The 25,417-nt window shown below is 39.0% G+C and overlaps 2 protein-coding genes across 2 annotated transcripts; both read left to right on the top strand.

Moving 5' to 3' along the window:
- The first annotated feature begins 282 nt into the window (after positions 1 to 282).
- ei24 (EI24 autophagy associated transmembrane protein) lies at positions 283 to 5,437 on the top strand. Its single transcript, XM_056244297.1, has 10 exons — positions 283 to 394; positions 1,032 to 1,177; positions 1,700 to 1,760; positions 1,853 to 1,919; positions 2,022 to 2,146; positions 3,528 to 3,647; positions 3,748 to 3,859; positions 3,952 to 4,063; positions 4,834 to 4,908; positions 4,996 to 5,437. Exons 1-10 carry the CDS (start codon positions 353 to 355, stop codon positions 5,156 to 5,158), a joined length of 1,023 nt encoding a protein of 340 aa, XP_056100272.1. The 5' UTR covers positions 283 to 352; the 3' UTR covers positions 5,159 to 5,437.
- A 1,661-nt stretch (positions 5,438 to 7,098) lies between these two features.
- stt3a (STT3 oligosaccharyltransferase complex catalytic subunit A) lies at positions 7,099 to 25,325 on the top strand. The gene is made up of 18 exons (XM_056244214.1): positions 7,099 to 7,246; positions 7,885 to 8,007; positions 8,088 to 8,148; positions 8,229 to 8,350; positions 9,278 to 9,423; positions 11,314 to 11,404; positions 12,131 to 12,237; positions 12,387 to 12,551; positions 12,644 to 12,824; positions 12,947 to 13,102; positions 17,449 to 17,540; positions 17,629 to 17,784; positions 17,871 to 18,059; positions 18,159 to 18,275; positions 18,392 to 18,494; positions 18,627 to 18,815; positions 25,069 to 25,184; positions 25,277 to 25,325. The coding sequence occupies exons 2-18, from the start codon at positions 7,920 to 7,922 to the stop codon at positions 25,313 to 25,315; spliced, it is 2,118 nt and encodes a 705-aa protein (XP_056100189.1). The 5' UTR covers positions 7,099 to 7,246; positions 7,885 to 7,919; the 3' UTR covers positions 25,316 to 25,325.
- Positions 25,326 to 25,417: the final 92 nt, after the last annotated feature.

Raw genomic sequence — 25,417 nt, 5'->3', positions numbered from 1 at the left:
ATGTGTGACCCTTGACCTTAATCACGTAGAGTTCTATTAGGGGATGTTTTCAACGTACATGTCATGTCATTTCAGACGTGGACCTCTAAATTCCATCTATTAAAATTAAAGAAACTTTATTTTATTGCTTTCTTTTACTATGTTTTTCAGGTTGTTTTCAAAGCTGCTGGATCAAATTTGTAGATCAAATGGGTTTACACTCAAATTAAAGCATGAAAATGATATGAAGCCACAGTGATAAAGAGTTATTTTTCTCTGTACAGTTTGCAGACGTGTCCTCGTCCTGTCATGAGATCTTGCCTGGCCCCTGGCTGCTCCTCCTGCAGTTGATGACTCTGCAGCCGGTGTGGAGATGACGGACAGTGTCAGAGCGTTTCTCCGCAATGTTGCGACGGTCGGCACCTAATTTTATTTCTAATAAACGTTCTGATTTAATGTCTCATGACTTGAATGATATCTACATCATAAGTTTGCATCTGGTTCAAAACAGAAAGTTTTTCTTTACATTAAGATCAGCAGTGTTCTGTACAACAACACAGAACAAATTTCACAACATTACATTCCAAATATAATAAAAAAAAAGATTTATGTATACTTACAAACAGAAAGATGAGAAAAGATATAATAATAATTCAAAAAGTTCAATAAATAATTACAAATATGAATTAATGAGAATATATTTAGATGAAATAAATCTATTCATCAAAAATCCTGTAAAAATAATCACTGTTTCCACAAGTGTTTTCAACATTGATAATAGTCAGAAATGTTTCTTGATCATCATATCAGTATATTAGAATGATTTCTGAAGGATCATGTGACACTGAAGACTGGAGTAATTAGGCTGAATATTCAGCTTTCCCAAGACATTTTAAAAAATATTAATTGTAATTAATATTAGCTGTAATAATATCACACAATATTACTGTGTTCATTATATTTATAATCAAATAACATAATTCGATCGATTTTTAACATCATTCACACAAGCTTGCTTCAATCTAAGTGACAATCTTTTAGTTTCATTTCAGGGGATCAAGGACTCCATCCTGGGCATTGGAACCATTTCCAAGCTGGATGCTCGGATTCAGCAGAAGAGGGAGGAGCAGAGGAGGCGCAGGACATGCGGGACCCTGGCAATGAGACGGGCTCAGAGCGAGGAACGAAAACAGGACAGGTAAATGTGCCATTTCACCCCTTTTAGTCAGTGGGCCCGCCTTAATTTTCCGCGTGCTGCTCCATCTCGCACACAGTAATGTCCGCACAGCTTTCAAAGTACTTAACCGTGGATGAGCGCAGATGGATGCGTTTGACACAGGCACAGTACCATTGCTTTTTATACAGATGTCAGAGGGAAGAAAAAAGAATAAGAATAGTAGCGTTTCTGCCATTGCCTGCAAAGTTTAGCACCAGAACCAAAACAATTGAATAATATGCTGCTTTGTTTACTATTGTTTCGCTCTTTACGCACTCTTCTCCGACTACTGCACAGTACATCACAACTGTACATATTGCCACTTAGTGGACTCTTCTGTCTCCACATTTACCTTGCGCATTTGCTGTTGTACACGGACCCTCCCGATGATGAAAATGATGTCATGCGACTGTGGACCGTTTCAGAACGAGTACGGCTGAAGTATTCTTTGAGCCTAATACTAGAGGTCCTGATAAAATGTTTCTTCGCTTTTTCCTTTAACAGTGAACCGAAACTAGCAAGTCGAATTTTCCAGTGCTGTGCTTGGAACGGAGGCGTATTTTGGGTACGTTTTTATGTCTCTTGTCGGTCAGCTATGTTTTGCTCTGTGTGTTTCACTATTATATTACTAAAAATCTCATTTCTTTTATCTCACAGCTAAGTCTGTTCCTGTTTTATCGAGTGTTTATCCCACTGCTGCAGTCCATCACTGCTAGAATCATAGGTACACGCCTCTTTTATAGAAGTTTCATGCCATATACTCCAGATATTTCTTTGTATATTTGATATTTTCTTTTCTATGCCTCTCCTACTGATGTGTTTTCAGGTGACCCTTCTCTGCATGGTAATGTGTGGTCCTGGCTGGAGTTCATTCTGACATCTGTATTCAGTGCTCTCTGGGTTCTGCCTCTCTTTGTGCTTAGCAAGATAGTCAACTCCATTTGGTTCCAGGTGAGACTATTTTTCACACATGGTTTTGATCCTGTATGGTGTAGAAATCAGAATTATTTTAATCAAGCAGTTTATTAGAGCAAACCAACAGACTAGTAGATTACTACCAGATAAGTAGGTTGAGACAAGTTGGAGCTAAACTCTGCAGGACCATTGGACCATTTTTCCTGCCGACCAAAATTTCGTTCTTTTAAATGTAGGCCCGTCACGCGTGGCAAGCGCGCTCATAATGTAAGAGACGCTGGTGTGACCACAACATTCCCCAACATCAAATGGCAAATGTAATGTAATCGGAACGAAACCACTCGTTATTGTGTGGTTGACGGACCGTTTATCAGTCTGGACCAATGCAGCGCGAGCCGATCTTAATCATCAGCACTGTTACTCTACACAGCGAAATCCAGTAAAGAAAGCATCTGAATTCGCCACTGAAGTAATAACATCACTGCAAGATCTAGTGAGAAACATTCACTTTTCTCCGTTATTAACGGATCAAACAGCGCTGACGTGGAAACCAGGAAGAAACATTGTGCCATGAATGAACTATCCAGTGTCCACAGATCAGGAACATTCACCATGGGTTTACTGTAGTAACACTAATAACTGTAACCATGGAAGTTTGGCAGGAATAGTAGGCTATAATGCTTTCAAGTAACATCACGTCGGTTTTATTTTGACATTATGAATACAGTTGCCGCCCTCAAATGTTAATCTGAACTAAAATAAACCTTTGTTTATAACTACTACACTATTACATTTCATTTTGTCCAAGGAGCTGTTTTGTTTTATAAGCTCCTAAGAAAAGTCAAGTATAGCTCCATCATTGCTCAAAGTTAAAAAAAATATCATACTTTATGATGTTAGTTATAATAAAAATATAATAAAAAAAATTTAAATCAAGGAAATTTCTCTGGCATTTCTTTCTTTTCGCTGTATCCGAAACGTACCGAATCGTACCGAACCGAACCGTGACACAAGTGTATCGTATCGAACCGAACCGTGAATTTTGTGAACCGTTACACCCCTAATATGTATATATATATATATATATATATATACATACACTGGTACCGTAAAAAAGATTTACAAAAGTTTTTGTAATGTTCTTGAAAGAAGTCTCTTGAAATATTTTTGTGTACAAAAGTGATACTTTTTTTAAAACAGAATTCTGTAAACAGCATTTATTTGAAATATAAATATTTTGTAATATTAATATAAATTTAGATAGATAGATGGATAGATAGATATAATAGTAATTATTGAATTTGACAGAATCAATGAACATTTATATATATATATATATATATATAGGCCTATATATATCTGTTTTTATAATATTTCAAATGTAGAGTTGTGAGTTTTGGTATGTTTTGTTGGGCAGGACATTGCTGATCTGGCGTTTGAAGTGTCTGGACGTAAAGCTCAGCCTTTTCCCAGCGTCAGCAAGATCATTGCAGACATGCTCTTCAATCTTCTGCTCCAGGCCCTCTTCCTCATACAGGTAGAAGATCGCTGAAATCGGTGATGTGATTCACTCAACTTGTTCCTTTTTCTCTCTCTGCCTTTTTCAAACTCGCCTCCTGCGCTTGTTGGTTTTTTAGGGATGGATTGTGAGTCTCTTCCCCATTGATGCTATTGGTCAGCTGGTCAGTCTCCTGCACATGTCTCTGCTCTACTCGCTTTACTGCTTTGAATATCGCTGGTTTAATCACGGTATGCTCTTGCTCATCTAATCAATTTTACATCAGATCAGCTTTCTGTCTAAACCTTTCCTGATTGAAAAGGTTTTTGTATCTCTTCTGAAGGGATTGAAATGCACCAAAGGCTGTCAAACATTGAGAGGAACTGGCCGTATTATTTTGGTTTTGGTTTGCCCATGGCACTACTGACTGCGCTGCCCTCTTCATACATCATAAGGTACAATCAGAGTCTATTTCAACTCATTCTGACCCTGACCATCTTTTGTTCTGATTGTGATTAATACTAACTCTGCGGGTGGGGTCCTCAATGCTGTATGATTTATCTTCAATTATTTATAGTTTTTATTTTATTGTATTATATTGTATTGTATTTTATTTTTCTATTTTATTTATTTATTATTTTTTTCAACCACTCTATATTGCCATTCTATGGGGCTGTTTACACGACACTGGTTTCAACTAAAAACTGAACTTTTTATGCGTTTTTTTTAGCCATTGATTTAAAAGACAAGGCTGTTTTGGAGGCCTGAAAACACAAACTTTTGAAAATGGGTTTCAAAGTGCAAGTTTTTGAAAATGATACCGTTATTGTCTCCATGTAAAATACAAAAATGTGAATTTGTGACGGTGACGTCATGCACATGCATATTACGTGTTCAGTCTATAGGCGTATAGTTTTTCCTTTACAAAGTGACATCGCCAACTACTGGCCAGGCAGCAGAATGCAGCGTTTTAGTAATTTTTGCAGGTCCGTTTAAACGGGTATAGTTTGACAATGTTGTCTCTGTACGCGAAAAAACTTTTCTGCTTTTAGTTTTAGTTATCGTGTAAACGTACCCTGTTTGAAAAATGTCTGAATTTTTTGTTTTATTATTGTATTTCTGAAACATCCCTAGTGTTTTCCTCTGCTAAAATGTTTAGTATTATAGCAGCATGGATAATGTATCATTTCTGTGCCTCTACTGAATCTTGCACTCTTTCCTCCAGCGGCTGTTTGTTCTCCATTCTCTTCCCGCTTTTCATCATCAGCGCTAATGAAGCAAAAACCCCAGTCAAACTCTAGTAAGTATTTTAATTTTTTTGTTTTGTTTCAAATATTATTTACGAAAAAGCAGCGATTTTAATGTTCTACATCATTGTTTGTCGCAGCCACTTCCAGCTCCGCCTCTTTTCCCTGGTCGTCCTCATCAGTAACAAACTCTTCCACAAGACGGTTCACATGCAGAGCTCCATCACGACCTCCACGTCCACAGAGAAACTGCCCTCGCCTCACGTATCCCCAACGCGCCAGCGACCTCTACCCCCCCAGTGACCTCTTTCAGGAGTCCTAACTTTGTTCGAGTTGAAAGAGTCAGGCGGATAGGAAAACGATTAGGTTTGCGTCATCTGAATTTGAAAGTGTGTGTCGACTCGATGTTCTTCTGTGGGATGAATCGGACAGGTTAGTATTGTAATTGCCCGGTGTTCAAGACTGGATACACACAAGGTCATGATTCTCTATGTGATTTTGTTTTGTTTTGTTTTTGGACTATTTTTGTACCCATGACGTGCCATTTGGGTGATTTGTAGAGACAGCACAAAGACCTCAGCATGCACATTTCCTGTGAACTGGCCCACCCTCTTCTTTTAGGCCCTGTAGTTTCTATCTTGACTAATTTTATCTATTTATGGCCTTCTTTTTAATTTTATGTAATGACTTCTTCTGCCTTGTGTGGCCCAGACAAATGATAATGTGTTTATCAGTTAACACTAAGCTCTATGACATGCTTTAGTTAATGAAAGGGCCCCAACTTCCCCCAATGGTTTATTTTTCTGCACGGAAAACTGAACTAGACTGAAAAACGATCAAATTGAAAGGCATCTTTATGCAAGGGATGTTTCTTGATCTAAATTGTTATCTGCTAGACTTTTTAAAGCTCATTATTTTATTGACTAGACATCATCTTAAAGGAATAATTCAGCCAAAAATGAAAATTCTATCATCATTTATTCTGTTATCTGTGGGACACATAAATAGAGATTTTGCAGAATGTTCATGCTGCTCAAGTCACTATATTCTTTTGTTGTATTAAAAAGAGCCGTGTAAACGTTTTGTGTTCCACAGAAGAACAACATTTGGAATGACATGAGAGTGAATAAATGATGACAGAATTTCGTTTTTTTGGTTAAAATATTCTAATGTAATAATGTAAAACTCAAAAGGGAGCTGCTTTTCATTTCGCATCTTTTATAATTTTGGGAATACCATGTCAACATGATCCAGTGTCATCTGTTATGGTTCGGGGATGATTTTCAACAGTATGCACAAGTTTTATTCCTCTGCTGCTGTCAGTTGACACTGCCAAACTGTGTGACACGTGTGAAACTGTTCTTTAAATGATCACGGATCCAGTTTCCGATGAATGCTGGCATGTCAAGTGGATATCTACTGTGGTGTATGTTCCTGGAGTTCAGTACCTGAAACCTGCTTTTGAACATTTGAAACTGAAGCACATGCTAAACGCCCGTTTTGATGTCATTGTATCTGTGGGGGGAGGGTGGTGTGTATTTTAAAAAGGGTTGTAATTATTGTCAGGAGTCCATAGTGTTACACCTACAGACAGATATTTGTGAGTGACATTTTGTAAAAGTATTACATTTATTTCAATAAATTTGGTCTGTATACAGTACTCGTTTAGAGTGGACTTGTTATTTAGCATTTTATGTTTATGCATTTGGCAGATGTTCCTATCAAAAGCAACTTACTTGAGAATTGAATTTGAACCCATGACTTTTGCTCTGCTGTTTGAGCTACTGTTATGTTTTATTATATAGTGCTGTCAAATCGATTAATCGCATCTAGCATAAAAGTTTGTGTTTATATAATTTATGTATTCTAATCTTCTAATCATGGTTGCATCTAATCTCATGTATACATCAGACGACTCAAGTCATTTTTTATTGCAAGATAAAGCAGACAACTATCCTAAATAAACACTTTGCTTTAGAATTATACAGAGCTTCATGAAAATACCTTTTTCCCTTCTTGACATTATGAACGTGTACGTGAAATGTTATCAAATAATTAAAATAACATAAATATGTTATGATACTTGATCCTTGACATGAAACTTGAAAGTTCAAGTTTTAAAGTTGATTTGAGTGCAGCATGGACTCCACAGTGCTGACTGTCTTTCTCCCATTAGGACACGTCATATCTGGAGCGCCATGCGGAACTCGTCTTCTTGACACACTTGAATGACATCTCGAAGACCAATCAGCGGAAGCCGTTCTTGTGGAATTGCGACGCTGAGCCAATTAGCGCCCTCTCTACGTGGATGGGCGGGACTTGAACGGAGAGAGGGTTGTGTGTGAGAGTGTGGAAGGGCTGGAGTGAGTGAACCGCCGATGAATAAGACTGGTAATTGTGCAAATGTATCATTTTTAAGCTCATTTATCGCAACTATACGGGTTTGTTGTCATTATACTTACTCATGTGCATTGAATAATACATTTACATATGATAAAATAGCTTGTGAAAGTGTGACATAGGTGTGATATTAGCTAGCAGCTAATGAGCTAATGAAGACTTTAATAGTTTATTTTCACGAATAGTTTGTCAGGAAAACACGGTGTTAATGTGCATGTTGATGCTCTCTGAATTGATTTATCTGCCTGTACGTATGAGTTTAAGTATTAGGTAGTAGGATTTTGCATAGGAATTGTGCACATACTGACTCTTCCTGATTTCACAGAGACTGTACACTTTAATAGATGATAAAATGTGCAGATTGATCGATTTCTTAAACTGCTTTACCCCTAAAATTCGTATTTGACGCTTAATGGATTTAGAAAAATCTCTTTCATCAGGTAAAAAAGTAATTAGCAGAATTGCATAATCCTTTAGAAGTTTAAATCTGGAAAAATGTGTTTATTGCTTGTAACGTTACATAGTTTGTTACTAAAGGAGTCCTATCCTACACTGGTCTCGCATTTCCCCCCCTGAAGTGTTATATTTTAAGTTACAATTCAACATGCTGTTGTTGTCCCTTTTGTCAGGTATAAAGAGTTAGTCCTGCCTCCTGTGTGTTAAGATGACCAAGATGGGCTTCCTGCGACTGTCCTATGAGAAACAGGACACCCTGCTGAAGCTACTCATCCTGTCTATGGCAGCCGTCCTGTGTGAGTGGATGCATGTCCCTTTATATCAGAACTCCTGACTAGATGCCAACTGTCCTCTAATTCTTGTCATTTTCTTCCAGCGTTCTCCACCAGATTGTTCTCCGTGTTGCGGTTCGAGAGCGTCATCCATGAGTTTGATCCGTAAGTACAGCTTTCGGGTCGTTATTTTAACAGCATCCCAAGAACCTGTTTAACTGAGTTTCCTGTTTGTTTAATGACAGGTATTTCAATTACCGGACCACTCGCTTCTTGACAGAAGAGGGTTTTTACAAATTCCATAACTGGTTTGATGATCGGGCTTGGTATCCACTTGGGAGGATTATAGGAGGCACAATCTATCCCGGTACAGCTGAAGGACACTCATTTCAAAATTTATAGCAACATAAGGTTATCTGTGTTTTTCAGTCATGCTGCAACAATGCCATTTTATTTAATGAAATGTTGCCCTGGAAAATATTATTTCCAATAGAGAGGAGTTCTTGTTGACAGTGCTGATGTCATTTCCTTATTATTATTGCACAAACATTAAACAAACTTCTAACCATTTGGATTAAAGAGATAGTTGCCTCAAAGAAAACTGTCATCATTTACTCACCCTCAAGTTGTTCCAATCCTGTATGAGTTTCTTTCTTCTGTTGAACACAAGATGATATTTTGAAGAATGTTGGTAATCAAACAGGTGATGGCTATTTGTCACTCCAGTCATGTGATATTTATTTATTTACCACTTTATATAATAGATTGCTTTAAAGCAAGCAGCATTGCAGTATTAAACATGAAAAATAGTGTCAGTGTTGCTTTCAATTAGAATTACAACTTCGATTTCTACTATAAAGAAGCTCTCCAGTTTATTTGAAATGACGTCACACCAGTTTGTTCATAGATTTAGCTTGAAGTATATCTGGCATTTAAACTTTAATGTGTAACTCTGTGTAACAGATACATTAAATTGTGTAGTATCATTACTTTAATTTACTTGATTGGACTTTTTTTGCCTAATGAACATCAAAACTGGCAGAGATCTCATAAACGTGAACCATATTTAGGGACTCTGACTAGCAACAATCTAGCAACCAGCCAGAGAGCCTGGCATCCTCATAGCAGCAGGCTAAAACCACTTTAAACAATGTAGCTTCTTTATAGCAACCACCCTGTCATTTTGTTGGTGACTTTTGCATCTATTTAAAACCTATACATCACAATATATAATACAGCTCCTTTTGCCAAATTAAATGTCATGTGTTTCTTCTTTTTTTTCTCTTCTTTACAGGGTTGATGATCACATCTGCGGCTCTGTATCACGTGCTGCACTTTTTCCACATCACAATCGACATCCGCAATGTGTGTGTGTTCCTTGCCCCTCTCTTCTCCTCCTTCACCGCTATCGTCACCTACCACTTCACCAAAGAGCTCAAGGTGAGGTGAACCTCAGCACTCACCCATCACACCCTTATCAGTGGTACCGGCTCATAATGTATCTATCTAAAGGCTAGCCCACACTGAAAGATTTTTAAAATATTATAACATTTTCAAAAATGTGAGAGACCTCAAACCTGGCGATAAATAAAATCATAGATTTAACAGTTTTGTTCCTATAGTGTGTGGAGTGCCGCAATGTGATCAAGACCGCACACCACACACTTCCATTCACAAACAACCAGAGTCCCGACTGTGAACATGAGAAATCTCGCAAAATCTCTTGCGGTCAAATGTGACTCCAGAGTAAATTAACATGGCGGACGACGGGCAAAAAGAAATGCCGATAATAATGTTTGGACTGCTTTTTATAGAAAATTCACCGAAAAAGGTTTGTGTTTGGCCTGCTGCACCATGACTGGTTGTTAAGCTCACTTTCTTAGGGCAGTCATGGCCTAATGGTAACAGAGTTGGACTGGTGACCCAAAGGTTGCTGGTTTGATTCCAGTACCGGCAGGAATATGACTGAGGTGTCCTTGAGCAAGGCACCTAACCCCCAATCGCTCCCCGGGCGCCACTCAAGGCTGCCCGCTGCTCCGGGTGTGTGTATCCACGTTTGCAGTGTGTGTGTGTGTTCACTACTCACTACTCTGCTCCTAATGTGTGTGCACTTACTTGGATGGGTTAAATGCAGAGGTCAAATTCCAAGTATGGGTTACCATACTTGGCCATCACGTGTCACTTTCACTTTCACTTTATTTGGTATCGTTTCGTTCCATGTGACAATCTACAGTGCGTGTGCGTTTGTCCTCAGGGTTCCCCCACTCAACTAGCCTGGGAAAACCCAGACAACTTCCGGCAAATTTAGATTTACTCTGCGAGTTAGTCTGGCAAAGAGCTCATTCAAGCCCATTTCTAATCCGTCGAAATCGCGGCACCAATCAGAAATGTTGGGGCGGGCTTTACACGATGACGACAGCACAGCGACGGTGAAGCAGATTTTGTACATTTTACAAAGATGGATGCCGCCGTGGAATAGGGGTGTGAGGGTTATAGTTGAACACTGTCATTAGATCTCTATAACCGCCAAAACCATGTTATACAAATATTTTTTTCACAAAATGTTTTTATCATAGAGAATGTTTAAACACTAATATCAGCTTACGCGGGAAAATGACGTGTTCGATGCGCAAGACTGACCCCATTTCGCTTGGCTGTGTGCACGGCTTTTTTTGTAACAGTGCGCGCGGCACCGCGTCCGAGGATGAGCATGTACGTCTCACCGCACCGGCACGCAGTTTGCGCATCTAAATTGCAAAGTTCATTGCAAAGTTTTTTTTGTTAAGCTTTTGTTTACTGTGTGTGATTTATTTAATGGAAAGCACATTCACTTCTAGTTGTCTTGCTGTTAATTTTAAATAAACATAGAGCAAGTAGCTAATCAGTGTCTGCTCGTTTATTGAAGTTGTTCTATAACGTCGCTCTGCATACGTCATCTCCTTCATCGCTCTGATAGGTTTTAGGTCTATCCAATTGCCCCCAGAGGCCTTTGAGCGACGTCTGTTGGTGACGCCCCTTTTGGAAATGATTTGTCTATGAAGCTTTTCCAGACCATAACTCAGTTACAACTGAGAATGGTCTGGTTTTAACCAGGCTACCACACAACAGAATTCTGATCGTAAATATTCAACATGTTGGATATTTATGATTTGAGGTCGGTGTGGCCTCTTAACACACCTCACACCGCAGGAAAATCTGGTACGATAATCTGTAGAACCATCAAGATAATCAGGACTTTACCTGGGATTGTCAGAAGGGTAGAGTTGGGCCCAAAATTGTCCAGATTATCAACTAACGGCTCAATCTAATTGAAGTAACACTTTGTTCCAGGATGCGGGCGCAGGGCTTCTGGCTGCCGCCATGATCGCAGTCGTCCCTGGATACATCTCTCGTTCTGTGGCAGGCTCTTATGACAATGAAGGTACAGTCTTGTTTCAGAGGTATTGTGTATAATGTTATGTTTTTAAAAAGTAGTCATCAAGAAGGTTTAGAATTTCTGTCAAAAGTTTGTGGTCGGTACGTGTTTTTTTTTTGGGGGGGGGGGGGGGGGGGGGGGTTTGCAAGAAATTAATACTTTTATTTAGCAAGGACCTATTAAATTGATCAAAAGTGACAAAGATTTATAATATGTTTTAAAATAAGAATTTAAGGTTATAAATTATTTTTTTCAAATAAAAGCTGTTCATTTGAACTTTCTATTCATCAAAGAATCCTGGAAAAAATCTAACGATTTCCACTAAAATATACAGCAACATGTTTTCAACATTTGATAATAATAAATGTTTCTAGAACACCAAATCAAAAAATTATTTCTGAAGGATCATGTGACACAGAAGACTGACACAGAAAACACAGCATCTGAAATTCAGCTTTGCATCTCAGGAATAAGTTGCATTTTAAAATAGAACATTTAAAATGATTTAGTTATTTAAAAATAAAGTCACAGTATTACTGTTTTTGAAATAAATGCAGCCTTGGTGAGCATAAAAGACTACTTACAGACCCCAAACTTTCAAACGGGTGTGTGTGGTTTATTAATTTTTAGTATACACATAAAACATTTATGATATATGTAGATATATGTATGTATAAATGTATATTTAAAAAAATATATAAAATATAATTTTGTTTCCTTTGGGATATAAAGGAATCGCCATTTTCTGCATGCTGCTGACGTACTACATGTGGATCAAAGCAGTGAAGACGGGCTCCATTTACTGGTCATCCATGTGTGCGCTGGCTTATTTTTACATGGTGAGCCAAAATTTCAGACCCATTGTCGCTTTAAATTGGGGTTGTTTGAGAGCAGATCATTCAATGTGTGTTTTCAGTTGAATCATTATTTTATTTAAATACACAAAACAAGTGATTTCATTAACAGCAACTTTGTGTGTTGGCATCAGGTGTCGTCCTGGGGTGGTTACGTGTTTCTGATCAACCTCATTCCGCTGCACGTGCTGGTGTTGATGCTGACCGGCCGTTTCTCTCATCGCATCTATGTGGCGTATTGCACAGTCTACTGCCTGGGCACCGTCCTCTCCATGCAGATCTCTTTTGTTGGATTCCAGGTGAGGAGCTGAATATCAGCTACTAAATACTAGTAATTGCTTTCATTATAAACGTCCAAATAGATAAGTAATCTCTCCTGCTCTTCCTGTAGCCTGTCCAGTCCTCTGAACACATGGCTGCATTCGGAGTGTTTGGCCTGTGTCAGATTCACGCTTTTGTGGATTACCTCCGGAGCAAGCTGAACACGCAACAGTTTGAAGTGTTGTTCAAGAGTGTCATTTCGCTGGTCGGAGTCATCCTGCTCTCTGCAGGTGGTGTGCTCATGCTGACAGGTAATTAAATAAAATAATTACATTTCTGAATTTAATAATAATTAAATGTTGTTTTTTTTGGTCATTTAAATATTATTTTTTATTATTTTTAAATAGTTTGTTTTTGTATTTGCTTATGTTAGGGACAATCTCTCCTTGGACTGGCCGTTTTTACTCTCTGCTGGATCCTTCATACGCCAAGAACAACATCCCCATCATCGCCTCTGTGTCTGAGCACCAGCCCACCACCTGGTCCTCCTACTACTTTGACCTGCAGCTTCTGGTCTTCATGTTTCCAGGTACAGCACCTTCCTGAGTTCCTTTTTCAAATTCGTAACTTTTTGCGTATAGATTAGTACGGAGCCCCTAAAGGGACAAGGTGAAGAAAAAAATATAAGATGGGATGAATAATTATTTGGCAATACTTTTGCGTTGTCTGGCAAAATGTTTACGTTCCCCCGAGAAACTTTTTGTTCACTCGCAAAGAACACAAACGAACGCAAAGTTTCTCTTGGGAACGCAAAAGCATTGACTTTTTTCATTGATTTTTTTTCTACCATCTAATTTTTTCTACCATCTAATCTTTACCGTGTCCCTTTAGAGGCTCCGTAGATTAGAGCTGCATGATTCTGGATAAATTGAGAATCACTTTTTTTTTTTTTTTTTTTTTAACAGACATCATGATTCTGAACAAAATAACATGTAATTTACTAGAAGTTCTGACAAAAATGTAAATTGCTGCAGTTTATTTAAAATGTTTAATTAATCTGAATTATTTAAAACAAACTGGGTTTGATTCAATGACTTGCTCATAAATACTTCACTTTTTTCATTACTGGATGAATTAGTGTTTTTGAACAAATCTCTTGAATGAATGATTTTTTTTAACAGTCAAACATACACATACATTAGGGGTGTAACGGTACACAAAAATCACGGTTCGGTACGTACCTCGGTTTTAAAGTCACGGTTCGGTACATTTTCGATACAGCAAAAAGTAAGAAATGCAAGAGAAATTTCCTATTTGTTAAAAGAAAAAATATTTTTTAAATAAGTGTGAGTTTTCCTACATCTTGAAACTTTCAGGTCTATAAATGGGTGTCATCTTTGAAGGATGAACAAATAATGTTTTGGTCATCACATTAAAAATAACATTTAAATATATGAAGTGTTCAGATGCAAAAGCCATTTGAAATTTTCTTCTAGAATGATCATTTTTATCAAGCTTGTATATTTAAGTTCAGTAATTTCACTTAAATGGCAATGAAGATTACCTATTAATTGTCATTTGAGTGAAATTACTGAACTTAAATATACAAGCTTCATAAAAATGATCATTCTAGAAGAAAATTTCAAATGGCACTTAGCTTTTGCATCTGAACTCTTCATATATTTGAGTTTTGAAGTGCTGGAAAAAGATGTGTGAAGTACTTGAAAGCATTTCACTATTCCAGCCAAACTGGTTACAGTTAGTGTTACTATATTAAATCCATGGTGAGTGTTGCTGGTCTGTGGACGTAAAGTATTAGGCCTAGCCTACTAGTTCATTCACGGCACAACATTTCTCCTGGTGTCCACGTCAGCGCTGTTTGATCTAATAGAGATCTACGGTTAATAACGGAGAAATGTAAATGCTTCTCACTAGATCTCGCAGCGATGTTATTACTTCAGTGGTGAATTCAAATGTTTTCTTTACTGGACCTTAGCGCTGTGTAGTAACAGTGTCGCTTGAACAAGATCGGCTCGCGCTGCACAGATGTTGCTGCTCCGAACTGATAAACGATCAGTGAAGCACATAATGAGTAGCGCAGTTTCGTTCCGCTTGCTATTTGATGTTGCGCAACGTTGTGGTGGTCGCGCCAGGGTGAATTTTGTCGGCAGGAAAAATGGTCCAAGGAATCGTTCGGTTTGTATGCGTACCGAACCGGAAGCCTCGAACCGAAACGGTTCAATACGAATACATGTACCGTTACACCCCTAACATACATACATTTTTAACAGTCACCTGTCAACACCTGGTGGTGTAACTATGCAATCGATACAATTGTTATTCAAAAGGTGATTTGCTCTATTTTCCGTAGACATCAGTGTTTTTATCCAAGCTATAAACTTTTATCCCTGTACTTCTGTGATAACATGATTATTTGCAACACAGTCTTTTCAACCACACGGTATCGTTTGTTTAGCTGTTTCATACATGAAACTGCTCTCTCTGGATCAGCAACTGCGCAAACACCGAATATTCTGGTGCGATTTTATCAAAGGTTTAATGGACAGAGGCGAATCATTGTCATTTAGGAATAAGATTGCATGGGTGTTTGAATCGAGATTATGTTATTGTTTCCTCTTCTGTGCTTGATTTAAAAATGTATTTACTTATCTATTTTCAAATTTAATTTTATATAAGAAAAATTAATTTCAGCTTACTGTCTCTTGTATTTGCACCCCTGTTGCCACTTCTAAATTTATGTCTTAAGACCTGTTCACACCGAGGACCGTATAACGATAAAGACGATATTGTCCTTAAAATGGTTCTTAATATATAATTAAGAACGATTGATATAGAATAGTCCACACCACATATATAACGATAACTTCATAGAGAAGCAATATCATTGGAATCACTTTCAGAACTATTTTCTCCAGCCGATGAATGATAAAAACATTAAAGCAGGATGGATTCTGATTGGCTGTCAAATAGGGATCGACCGATATGGATTTTTTAGTGCCGATACCGATACCGATTTTTTTCCCATCAGCCTTAGCCGATGACCGATACGGGCTGCCGATTTTCTTGAGCCGATATTTGGAGCCGATACATTTTGCTCCCTCAATTTACATCATAAAAATGACATGATGTTAACAAATGTTACAGGTCTCAATTTAATAAAAGTAACATTTATTTAACTTAAAAAAACAATATTTAACAAATAGTAAAAACATGTGAGGTAGAACAAGAACAAGTAGATAAACAATATTTAACAAATATTAAAAACATGAGGTAGAACAAAAAAAAATTCAGTGCTGAAAATAAATATTTAAGCATAAATAAAATAATTACACTTTTGCACACAGTAGCAACCAGCATAATAAAGTGCACAGTGCACACTGTACTTCATTTTAAAAGTAACGAACTATTTACTGCCATGGTTTAAATTTTTCTACATAAAATAAAATGAGCATGTCTAGTCTCTAATATCACTGCGATGGCGAGGGAGACACACACCACACGCGTCCAAACCTCAGCCAGGTGGTCGCTGAATAAATCTCCCACAAAAAGCACGGAACAACGTTGGTATTACTTAATCCTATGACCAGTGTTCGTAACAGCTACCGTACGCATACTAGGGCTGTCAAAATTGTCAAAATGGCTCAAATGGCGTTTGCATATTCCCTCTAAAAAAACATATTTGAACATATCGTCGTGCATTTGGTCAATGACGCGCATTACGTCAATAACAGGACAAATTAATACAAAGAGACATAACTACTAGTATTAAGTAGCTTATTTGAGTTTAAACATATTTGACAACGTATTACTACAAAAAAAAACGAGTCAATCACCTAATGGCCAAGACCGCAGAGCTCACTCTGGCACTCACCCTCACGCTCTCCGCGCATACCGGTTTAAATGAACAACAACAAACAAATGTTGAGTGCTGATCAAGAGTTTTGTGCAAGCAATTTAAGGTTGCGAATTTAAGGTCCCAAATATAGCAGGCTTCATTTTAGTGATTGAAACAAATACATTAATTGAAGTTTCACAGTACATAGAGCCGACACTGAGCGCTCCGAGCGAGCTGTGCTGTGTACGTTAGTCTGCTACCGCGGGCGTGTTTTTCCACATTCGAATATTAATTTTCACCTTCAAAATTCAGGGTTTTTTAACTATTCGAATATATATTCGTATTTAGAATATTCATTGACAGCCCTAATGCATACTGGACGGATAGCCTACACAGCTCCCTACATTGCAGCTCCCTAAATACAATGGCAAGCAAGCAGTTTTATAGACGAGGCATTCGCGTTTTCCATTTGGACCCACAAACTTGCTTAGCTATATAGTTGCAACCACATAACAGTTATAGAGCAACGTGTTTCCATTTTCAAAGTGTGTGACAATATTTCAGCAGTCAAACAGTTAAAAGATGCTTTGAAAGTTTAAAAGTTACCGTTATCTTGAAGCGCAGGTTGCACTCTGCTAGTGGGGGAGGGGCAGTGCAGGGTCTGCACGTGAACTGCAGCGTCTCCAGCAGCACAGAGCTGCCTGTGGACGCCTGTCTATAAATAATGCCGGGAAAAAACTATCGGCGAACGCAGCAGCCGCGTATCGCCCGATTCCGATACACGTAAAAACCGCAAATATCGGCCCGATATATCGGCCGGCCGATATATCGGTCAATCACTACTGTCAAAGCGCTTGAGCATTTAAAGCTGCAGACGACAAAATTGCAGCACATGCTTAGAATAAACAGAATGATTGTGTTTGCTGGTGTGGACTCAAATATAGTTGTCTTTATAGTTATCGATCTTGGTGTGAACAGGCCATTATACCCACTAGAACATGCTGTTTCTAATAAAAAAAAATTATATTAAAATAACACTGCATCAGATGTGTTTAATCTGTCATCTCTTGTTTCTCCAGTTGGCCTTTATTACTGCTTTAACAACCTCTCTGATGCCACAATTTTCATCATCATGTACGGCGTCACCAGCATGTACTTCTCAGCTGTCATGGTAAGACATTTCTACTCTATTTTGGTTTGAAGTTGGTTTTTCTCTTCACAGTGGAAGCTCTGACCCTAGTTTTATCTGCTCTGCTCAGGTACGTCTCATGTTGGTCCTGGCCCCCGTCATGTGCATCCTGTCTGGCATTGGCGTTTCTCAGGTCCTCACCACCTACATGAAAAACCTGGATGTCAGCCGACCGGACAAGAAATCCAAGAAGCAGCAGGACTCCACCTACCCAATCAAGAATGAGGTACGATCAATGCTCTGTTTAATCTTTCTCAGTTTTGCTTGTGTCATTGGTTCACTCAGTGATGCTCTGCACTGATTGGTCCGTAGGTGGCGAGTGGCATGATTCTGGTCATGGCGTTCTTCCTCATCACATACACTTTCCACTCCACCTGGGTGACCAGCGAGGCTTACTCCTCCCCCTCCATTGTGCTCTCCGCTCGCGGTGGTGACGGCAGTCGCATCATCTTCGATGACTTCAGAGAGGCTTATTACTGGCTCAGACACAACACACCGGAGGTTGGTGGGATCCATCAATCCATTGGCCATCATAAACTTCCTGCTTCTTTTGATTCTGAACAGTTTTGCTAATCTCACATTGCTTTTGTTTGTGTACAGGATGCTAAAGTCATGTCGTGGTGGGATTATGGGTATCAAATAACAGCGATGGCCAATCGAACGATTCTAGTTGACAACAACACTTGGAATAACACTCACATCTCCAGAGTTGGTCAGGTGATTGAGGAATATAGTTTTGCTGTTTACAGTTTCTATAATGAGATTATATAGTGGATTAAATATATTTTAGGCATTTTTATAAATGTTTTTTTTTTAAATAAATATCTTTGCAGGCTATGGCCTCCACAGAGGAGAAAGCCTATGAGATTATGAGAGAACTGGATGTTAGCTACGTCCTGGTGATCTTTGGTGGATTGACGGGATATTCATCTGATGGTACGGTCTTAGATTAATTTTGAACCACCGAAGCAGCTTTGTGGTCCTTAACGTTTGAGTTGTAATATCTGGATTGGATGAAACCTGAATAACATGTCAAAAATTTCATGAGTTTACATGAATTTCTTTTAGACATCAATAAGTTCCTGTGGATGGTCCGTATCGGGGGCAGCACAGACACAGGGAAGCACATAAAGGAACACGACTACTACACTCCCACCGGAGAGTTCCGTGTGGACCGCGAAGGGTCCCCCGTCCTGCTCAACTGCCTCATGTACAAGATGTGCTACTATCGCTTCGGCCAGGTCTACACCGAAGCCAGTGAGTATCTACTCGTTCAGCTATTTACAATATTTGCTCCGTTTGATGTTTTTCCAGTTAACATCTTGACGCCCACTTTTAATGATCCTGCCTATATATATATATATATACAGTATATATTTGATATGTATACGTGTTATTAATATTTTATTATCATTTAGTGTTATTTTAATAAATATAATTATTGTTTTGTTATTTAATATTATTTTGAGTATTTTATTGTTTTATTGATTACAGTAATGTTTTATTATAATTGTCATACTGATCAATATTATTATATTTAACATTATTTGAATTTAATATTCTTGATTTCTTTTTCTTGATTTCTTATTTCTTAATGAAAATTATTTTTTTTTAACATGAATTTGTTTAATATTTTATATATAATATAATATGTTCTTATTGATTCATATTTCCTATTATTATTTAATGTTATTTTATTATTATTTTTTTTTTTTTTTTTATAAATTTGTTTATTGATTTTTCCAGTGACATAACAAAATCAAGAGGTAACCATTCGGGAGTCAAAACAGTGTCAAATACAACTAACAAGAAATTAAAATAAAATAAAGAAATAAAATACAAAAAACAACCCCCAAAAACAAATAAACAGAAAAAAAAAAAAAAAAAAAAAAAAAAAAAAAAAAAAAAAAAAAAAAAAACAGTCACCCACTGCAAAATAAAGGCCCAATATGTTCACTTACAGAGAGATAAATAAAAAACATCCCAGCATGCTACAAATTCCCACAAGAAAAAAAAAACTCACAATTAGAAGACAATCAGGGTGGCTACTCTGGAATAGCTGTAAAAGTCAATCCCTCAACATGTGCAAAAAATGGACCCCAGGTTTTATTAAACTTTGCAAGAGAACCATGTATCGAGCACCTAACTTTCTCCAACTTCACGAACTGAAGGATGTCCCTGATCCAAGACGAGTGAGAAGGCGGCGCAGGAGACTTCCACCTCAATAAAATCAAACGTCTAGCCAATAAGGAGATAAAGGCTACAAAGTCAGCTTTATATTTAGGAAGCTGCAAAGTAGGAGGCAAAACCCCAAACAAAGCGGTACATGCTGTTGGGTCAAATGGAACCCCTGTACAAACAGAAATAGAATTAAATATCTGCGTCCAAAAATTATGTAGTGAAGTGCAAGACCAGAACATATGGGCATGGGTAGCTGGGGCCTGACGACATCTAATGCACATGGGATCGACATCATTATAGATTTTAGAAAGCCTAACTCGAGTGAGATGGGTACGATGTAGAATTTTGCACTGGGTCAGACCATGTCTAGCACAAATTGAAGAGGAGTGAACCCGACGCAAAATGGCCTCCCACAGATCCTCCGAGATCCCTTCCCCTAGATCCTCCTCCCATTGGGTTTTAATTTTATGCTGCGGGGTAAGCTGCAAAGAATGGATAAGATTGTATAAACATGAAATAGCACCCTTAATGGTAGGCAATGGGGTTAAAAAGGAGTCAACTAGAGAGGCATCTGGGAGATTTGGGAAGTTGGGGCTAAGATTGCGAGTAAAACTTCGAACTTGAAGATATCTAAAAAAATGCTGCCTAGGCAAATGGAATTTCTCTGAGAGTTGCTGGAAGGATGCAAATGTACCAGCAATATACAAGTCCCTAAATGCCTTGATGCCGTAGTCAGACCACAACGAAAAAGCCTTATCAATTAAGGAAGGGTGAAAAACAGGGTTAGCTGATAAAGGTGCTAGAAAAGAGAAGGTCTGTAGTCCAAAATAGCGTCGAAATTGCTTCCAAATTTTAAAAGTGGATTTAACTAAGATATTATTGCAAAAAGGGGAGGAAGAAAAGCTAAGAGGAGCGTGGATGAGAGCAGTCAACGAAGCAGGTTTAACAGAAAACATCTCCATACTCAGCCATGTAGGAGAAACTGGTGCCCCCTCCAGAGAAATCCAAAGCTGAATTATTCTAAGGATGGAAGCCCAGTAATAAAACCTCAAGTTAGGAAGGGCCAAGCCCCCAAGGGTCTTAGGTCTCTGCAACAGCTCCTTTCGCATACGAGGGACCTTCCTGTTCCAGATAAACTCAGTGATTAATTTGTCTAATTTGTGAAAAAAAGACTGAGGGAGAAAGATAGGTATGCACTGGAAGAGATAAGACAATTTGGGAAGGATATTCATCTTAACCGAATTGACCCTGGCCACAAGGGAAAGAGGCAACAGTGACCACCGTTGAAAGTCCATCCGTATCTGATCTAACAAAGGGGCAAAATTATAATCAAACAAATCTTCAAATCGGTCACAAATCCGGATACCAAGGTATTTAAAGCCAAATGGAACAATTTTGAATGGGAAACCCTGAGCAGCATTCTGGGCACCTTGATTTAAAGGAAACAGCTCACTCTTGTCCAAATTTAGTTTATAGCCTGAAATCTGACCAAATGAACTAAGGATGTCAAGAGCAGCTGGAACTGAGATAGAGAGATTGGACACAAATAGTAATAAGTCATCGGCATATAGGGAGACCTTCTGTTCAAGACCATATCTTGTTATTCCAGTGATACGTGGCTCTAAACGAAGCGCAATAGCCAGAGGTTCGATAGCAACCGCAAATAAAAGAGGACTCAGAGGACAGCCTTGACGAGTGGAGCGGTGCAAAGGGAAATACTCTGAATGGGTGTCATTAGTTCTGACTGAAGCCATAGGGGATGAATAGAGCAACTTAATCCAAGAAATGAACTCTTGGCCAAAACCAAATTTCTCCAAAGCAAAGAAAAGGTAATTCCACTCCACTCTGTCAAAAGCCTTCTCCGCGTCTAATGAGATTACGGCTTCCGGCCCCATTGACGTAGAAGGATTATAAACAACATTGAGAAGTCGTCTGAGATTATAGAACCCATGTCTGTTCTGGACAAAACCTGTCTGATCAGGAGAGATTATTAAAGGCAAAACTGATTCCAGTCGCATAGCTAATAATTTTGACAGAAGTTTTACATCTACAGATAAAAGACTAATTGGGCGATAACTTGAGCAGGACAGAGGGTCCTTATTCTTTTTTAAGAGTAATGATATAGATGCCTGATTTAGAGTCTGAGGTAATTTAGAAAGAGTAAGAGATTCATTGAACATTTCTATCAAAACTGGTGCTAATTTGTCAAAAAAGGTCTTGTAAAACTCCGTTGGAAAACCATCCGGGCCTGGACATTTTCCAGACTGCATAGAAAATGTTGCCCGTTTTAGGTCATCTATGGTGATTGGGTCCTCTAACTGCTCAGCAATATCAGCATCTACCTTAACCAACTCCAGTGAGTCAAAAAAACTATCCAGGGCAGACAGATCAGACCCAACCTCTGAAGTATATAAAGAAGAGTAAAATTGTTTAAACTGATCATTAATTTTTTTAGGATCGGTAGTGACGCCAGAAGGAGTATTAATTTGTGAAATCTGCTGAGAGGAGGAAGCCTGTCGAAGCTGATGGGCCAAAAGTTTGGTCGCCTTATCCCCAGATTCATAATAACAATATTTAGCCTTAAATAAGAGCTCCTCAACCTCTTTAGTAGAGAGAACATCAAACTCAGCCTGAAGAGAGAGACGGTCCTTATATAAGTTAGGGGATGGGGAAGACGCATAGATATTATCAAGCTGGGAGATTCGTAACCTCAATTCCTTTAATTTTTTTTCCCTTTGTTTGTTCTCATAGCTGCTGTATGAAATAATTTCACCTCTAATGTATGCTTTCAAAGTCTCCCAAAGAAGGGAGGCTGATATCCCTGGAGTACTGTTGGTAGTAAGAAAAAAGTCAATTTGATTAGAAACAAACTTAACAAAATCCTCATTAGATAGCAGGCGCGTATTGAGACGCCAGGGGGGGCATGTACGTTCGCGCTCCTGTATGAATAACTCCAGTGTGGTCGGGGCATGATCTGATATTAGAATAGTATCATAAGAGCAAGACTGAACAGAATGGAGAAAGCGGTTGTCCAGGAGAAAATAATCAATACGAGAAAAGGAGTGATGTACATGAGAGAAAAAAGAATACATTTTACCAGACGGATTAAGAAAGCGCCATGGATCAGAGACCGAGAACTCATCCATAAAGGATAAAATGGTCTTAGAAGACTTTGAGGGCACTCCTGGTCTAGTAGAAGAACGATCTAATAACGGATTAAGCCAACAGTTGAAGTCACCCCCCATAATAAGAAGATGTGTGGACATGTCAGGTAATTTGGCGAACAATTGATGGAAAAAATTGTCATCATCCCAGTTTGGACCATACACATTAGCCAGAATCACAGAATTACTATATAGCTTACCCGTTACAAACAAAAACCTTCCATTGGGGTCAGCTATTACATTAGAGCACACAAAAGGAACCGATTTGTGAATCAGAATTGCAACACCCCTAGATTTACAATTAAAACTAGAATGAAAAACTTGACTGACCCACCTCCCCTTTAATCTGATATGGCTGGAAGATTTTAAGTGAGTTTCTTGAAGGAAAACAATATGGGCTCCTAATTGTTGAAGATGGTGAAGAACTTTGCTACGTTTAATAGGCTGATTTAGACCATTACAATTCCAGCAAACAAATTTGAGTCCTGCCCCTGATTGTCGAGGCATCCTAGACTGCTGCATGCCAGTCAAGTATTAGTGTACACTGCAGCATAGAATGTATAACAGTCACAGAAATAAATTAAAACATGGGCGACCTGACTAAACAAAACACACAATGAAAGAAAAAGGGAGAACTCCTCACACACACCCCCACCCACCACCCCACGAGCTGAAGCGTCTTCCCAAATAAGACGCGCGCAAATCCCACAAACTACCAAAAACATCCTAACACGCTCCGTTAACAGCACAAACCAGTAACGTTAGTGCTCATGCGAGTTTGTAATAAAGCATAAAATAAATATATAAACAAACACAGTAGCAAAATATGAAAAGTGACTCAAGTCCAAGTGACACGAACTTTTACAGGACAGCTTCAGAAACCGGGTTAAATTAACCCCCAGTTTACCAAACGAACTGCCAGCCGCTTTCAAACTGTAGCCCCAGAAGAGACGCCAGACTTTAAGTTCACCTTGACAAAGTCCATCGCAGTGGCTGGGTCCTCAAATGTGTGTGTAACTCCACCGGGAAGAGTGATCTTTAAAATCGCGGGAAACCTCAATCCAAACTTCACTCCAGAACACGAATGTAACAGACGTTTAACGTCCGTGAATGCAGCGCGTTTCTTCGCAACTGACGAAGTGTAGTCAGGAAACAGAAACAGCTTCTTGCCTTGATGGAGAAGAGGAGCCTCGCTAGCCCGGCGTAAAATGTCATTCCTCACGTGAAAAAAGTGCACACGAATCACAAAGGGTCGGGGTGGTTTACCATCACTGGGCTTGGATCGGAGAGTGCGATGCGCACGATCGAGTAGGGGTAACTCCCCCAGACCGAGGGAGTCCATCAGCAGCTGGGCAATAAATTCGGTTGGGCGCCCACCTTCGGCCCCCTCCGGCACACCTACCAGCCGAATGTTGTTCCTCCTCGCTCTACCCTCCAAGTCCTCACATTTGTCGGCCAGCAGTTTAACCTCGGCTTTCAGCGTGGAAACTGTTGAATCCAGTGAAGTTATCAGGTCACTATGGTCAGTGCATGCTCGCTGCAACTCCGTGATAGCTTGATCATGAGAGCTAAGTTTTTGTTGCATCGGTTCAATTGCGTGTCTAAGCTCCTCTCTTACCGAAGAAATGTCTGCTCGAAGCTCGCAAGACAGCGAGTCTATTTTTCCGCAAATGTCCCCTTTCAACTGGTCTAACATAGCCCGGAGGTGATCCAAATTGGGCGCACACTCGGGGTCCGTGATCACCTTCGGCGGAGATGCGGGCTCAGTCGAGGGAGAGGCCTTAGCACGGCCTGTGCGAGCCGCGTTTCCACGTGAAGTTGACATTGTCGATTGAAATTCCCCCAAAACACACCAAAACTGACCAAGTACTTGTCACATATGTACACCAGCCAAATTAATGAAAAGAAACTGTGTTAAAGTGTTAAAATAAACAAACTCGTGGAGCAAAAGGGAGACACGTCCTACATGCTCGGTGTCCAACAGCGCCCCTTTTATTATTATAATATAATTATATAATATAATATTTTCACTTATGAATGAGTGACATTACAGAAGTACATTAGGTTGCAAATGCTGTTTCATGTTAACTTTAATTCATGGTTTTAACAAACAAAAAATCTAAGAAGTTTTGGACGACTAGAACTATGTTTACCTTTCATTTCAGAGCGTCCTCCTGGTTACGACAGAGTTCGTAACGCTGAGATTGGCAACAAGGACTTTGAGCTGGATGTGCTGGAGGAAGCGTATACTACAGAGCACTGGCTCGTCAGGATATACAAGGTAAACTTGAACTCACCTGTGCGTCTTTAACCGTTGTTGTCCTTCCAAACCATCCTAACTTCCAATGATGATCTCCTGCTTTGCCTCCATAGGTCAAAGACCTTGACAACCGTGGCCTCTCAAGAACGTAAAACCCAGAAACTCAAAATCCCACCCCCCTCTCTCGAACACACAGCACTGAACGTCTGCTGCCCCCCTTCCCACGATCTGAGGAGAAAGCGTGAAAACTTTTT

Source organism: Rhinichthys klamathensis, unplaced genomic scaffold (assembly GCF_029890125.1).
Source record: "Rhinichthys klamathensis goyatoka isolate OS25496 unplaced genomic scaffold, OSU_Roscu_1.1 h1tg000027l_1, whole genome shotgun sequence".
NCBI lineage: Eukaryota > Metazoa > Chordata > Actinopteri > Cypriniformes > Leuciscidae > Rhinichthys > Rhinichthys klamathensis.
Note: the sequence above shows the minus strand (reverse complement) of the source record. Positions and strands in the feature narration are given on the sequence as shown.